Here is a 2,290-nt window from a genome sequence, read left to right on the forward strand (position 1 = left end):
AAGTAGATATCAGGTGAAATATACCGAACAAGTAACATGTATGTACAAGCATGTATGTACGGACATTCACCCACACACATACTCGTGCACGCAAATTTATCGAGTTGACAAATTGCATTTTTGTATGGATGGAGACATCGTGAAAATATTTCGCGTATATTTTATGTACGCTACGTAATAATTACCGTTGATAAAAAGCATCTCGTTAATCAGCAAAGGAAAAACGCGCAACCCTTTGTCATGAGAAAGAATAATAGATAATGCAATTGTCAGGAATTAATCCACACACACACTGTATACGTTTAAGCGCCATTAAGCGCGCGATTTATCATAAAGCCATAAAATATTGCATAAAACATTTTTAATACGCCTCGTCCCTGGCTCTTTTCGAGAGTTATCCGCCGATAATATTGTCGTTTGTTTTGCAGGCGTTTCAAACTGGAAGCGGAAATTGCCTCCATGACATGGAAAGTGCATTGGGACGACTTAATCGTGATACCTAACGCGAAGACAAGAGGCTCTATGTACTCCCTAATCGCGAATAAGTTTCGCGGTAGTGAACTGGTAAATATGATGGAAAATGCAATTTTCACATGATCCTTGTAGAATTTATAACATTGCCTTACTTGCGGTAACGACACAATTTAATTATCTGGGATTTCAAAAAGTAATTCGAGTGGATTAAGCAAATATTTGTCGCGATGAGTTATAGTGGTTAAAATAAACAACGTCGCGATTGCGATCGAATTTTCATCATAGCTTATCCCGATAGCGTTTCCAATAATTTTCATTCCTGAGAGGATGTGGTGTTCGTACCTCAGGTAGGATCTCTAAAGAAAGGAAAGAGGACAATGGTGGAAAGTATTACTCCGCGAGTAGTGCTTACCCACTTCCAGAGCATCCGGAGTAGCAACCATAAAGAAGACTTTATTTCATTGTACGTTATTCTGTTGACGCGTTTCTTATCATTTCTCTACATAGTTAAGATACAGAAGCAAAAGAGAAAGCGTCCGTTTTTAAATTCGTACTTTTTTCTCACAACAACGAATAAGAGAAAGAACAGAAAGAAAATAAGTTTCCCTTATTGCCTTGACTTTACATTTATTTACAAAGCATGTCGGAATTTTTTATTTAACGACAGAATCTTTGACCAATTTTCACTGAGTCGTTTTAATTTAATTGAAATGTCAAGTCAACAATATTTTTTTTTACATGTTAAATAATTATTAGTGAAAAACATTTTTCAAATAAAAGAAATTACATTATTATGTAATAACGAGAATTTATTTTAATTAATTTTTTTTATAAATTTGCGTTTAGTTTTAAAAATTCGATTACTGAAGCATTTAGAGTATTTAAAGTTTATCAATACTCTGTCTTATGTAACTCTCTTTTTTAATCTATTAGTATTTAAGAGATGATTTCTGTTCCAGACGATATATTCTGAAGATAATGCAAGTCTGCCAGATGGTGTTGATCGAAATGTATATGTTCCAACGGGATTTTATAAGGTTAGAATACGTTTTCATTTTATCTTTAAATCACAATGCACATGATGCGTTATCAATTATGCAGGACATGATTAATTTATAATGATTTTAGTTGGACACACTAATGCGAAGTAGTGCATATTAAAGCCGTTATACACTGATTTATGTAATTATTACTTTAAAATTAAAATGCAATATATATATATATATATATATATACATATATTTCAAATATAAGATACAAATTTTAATATTATGCTTAACAATAAAATGTATTAAAAATTTAGTGGTAATCCGTTTTTATATTTATATTAAACACATTTTTATGTTAATTTGTACGATGGTTTCAATGTGCATCAATGAGCTCTGAGTGCATCCAATCGAATTCACTATTATATGTATAGAAATAAAAGAAATAAATTATAATGTGTAAGTATCGCAAAAAAATTATTTTCCGATTTATTTCCAAGTTGTTTATCGAGGTGCAATTTTCAGTATTAACACGATTAAACGCCAACGTATATTATCTGCAGTCGAAATACATATATATTCCATGCGCGTTGAACAGAGAACTTCTGTTGTTCACGTCTGCCAATCAATATTCACTTTTTTTTTTAATAAGGATATTGCTTCAAACTAGAACGTCAAACAATCGCGCGACATACGTTCGAATGAAAAAAACGTAGCGTGAGAAATTCATTTATCAATAATTTCATTGCAAATGTACGACTGCATCTCAAAAAAGTTTTTTCAAGTAAGATTTAAAATTGTCTTTTTTCCTTATTTTTCACGAAATTTCC

General features: G+C 31.6%; 1 protein-coding gene across 3 annotated transcripts in view; it reads left to right on the forward strand.

Moving 5' to 3' along the window:
- LOC108752303 (atrial natriuretic peptide receptor 1-like) overlaps window positions 1–2,290 on the forward strand; it is a 112,265-nt gene that overhangs the window by 63,410 nt on the left and 46,565 nt on the right. For all 3 annotated transcript variants that reach the window (XM_018493043.1, XM_018493041.1, XM_018493042.1), the window contains 2 exons: window positions 429–564; window positions 1,434–1,511. In XM_018493043.1, coding sequence (XP_018348545.1) covers window positions 429–564; window positions 1,434–1,511 — 214 coding nt within the window. The remainder of the gene's footprint in view (window positions 1–428; window positions 565–1,433; window positions 1,512–2,290) is intronic.

The sequence above is a fragment of the Trachymyrmex septentrionalis genome, unplaced genomic scaffold (genome assembly GCF_001594115.1).
Source record: "Trachymyrmex septentrionalis isolate Tsep2-gDNA-1 unplaced genomic scaffold, Tsep1.0 scaffold6, whole genome shotgun sequence".
Lineage (NCBI taxonomy): Eukaryota > Metazoa > Arthropoda > Insecta > Hymenoptera > Formicidae > Trachymyrmex > Trachymyrmex septentrionalis.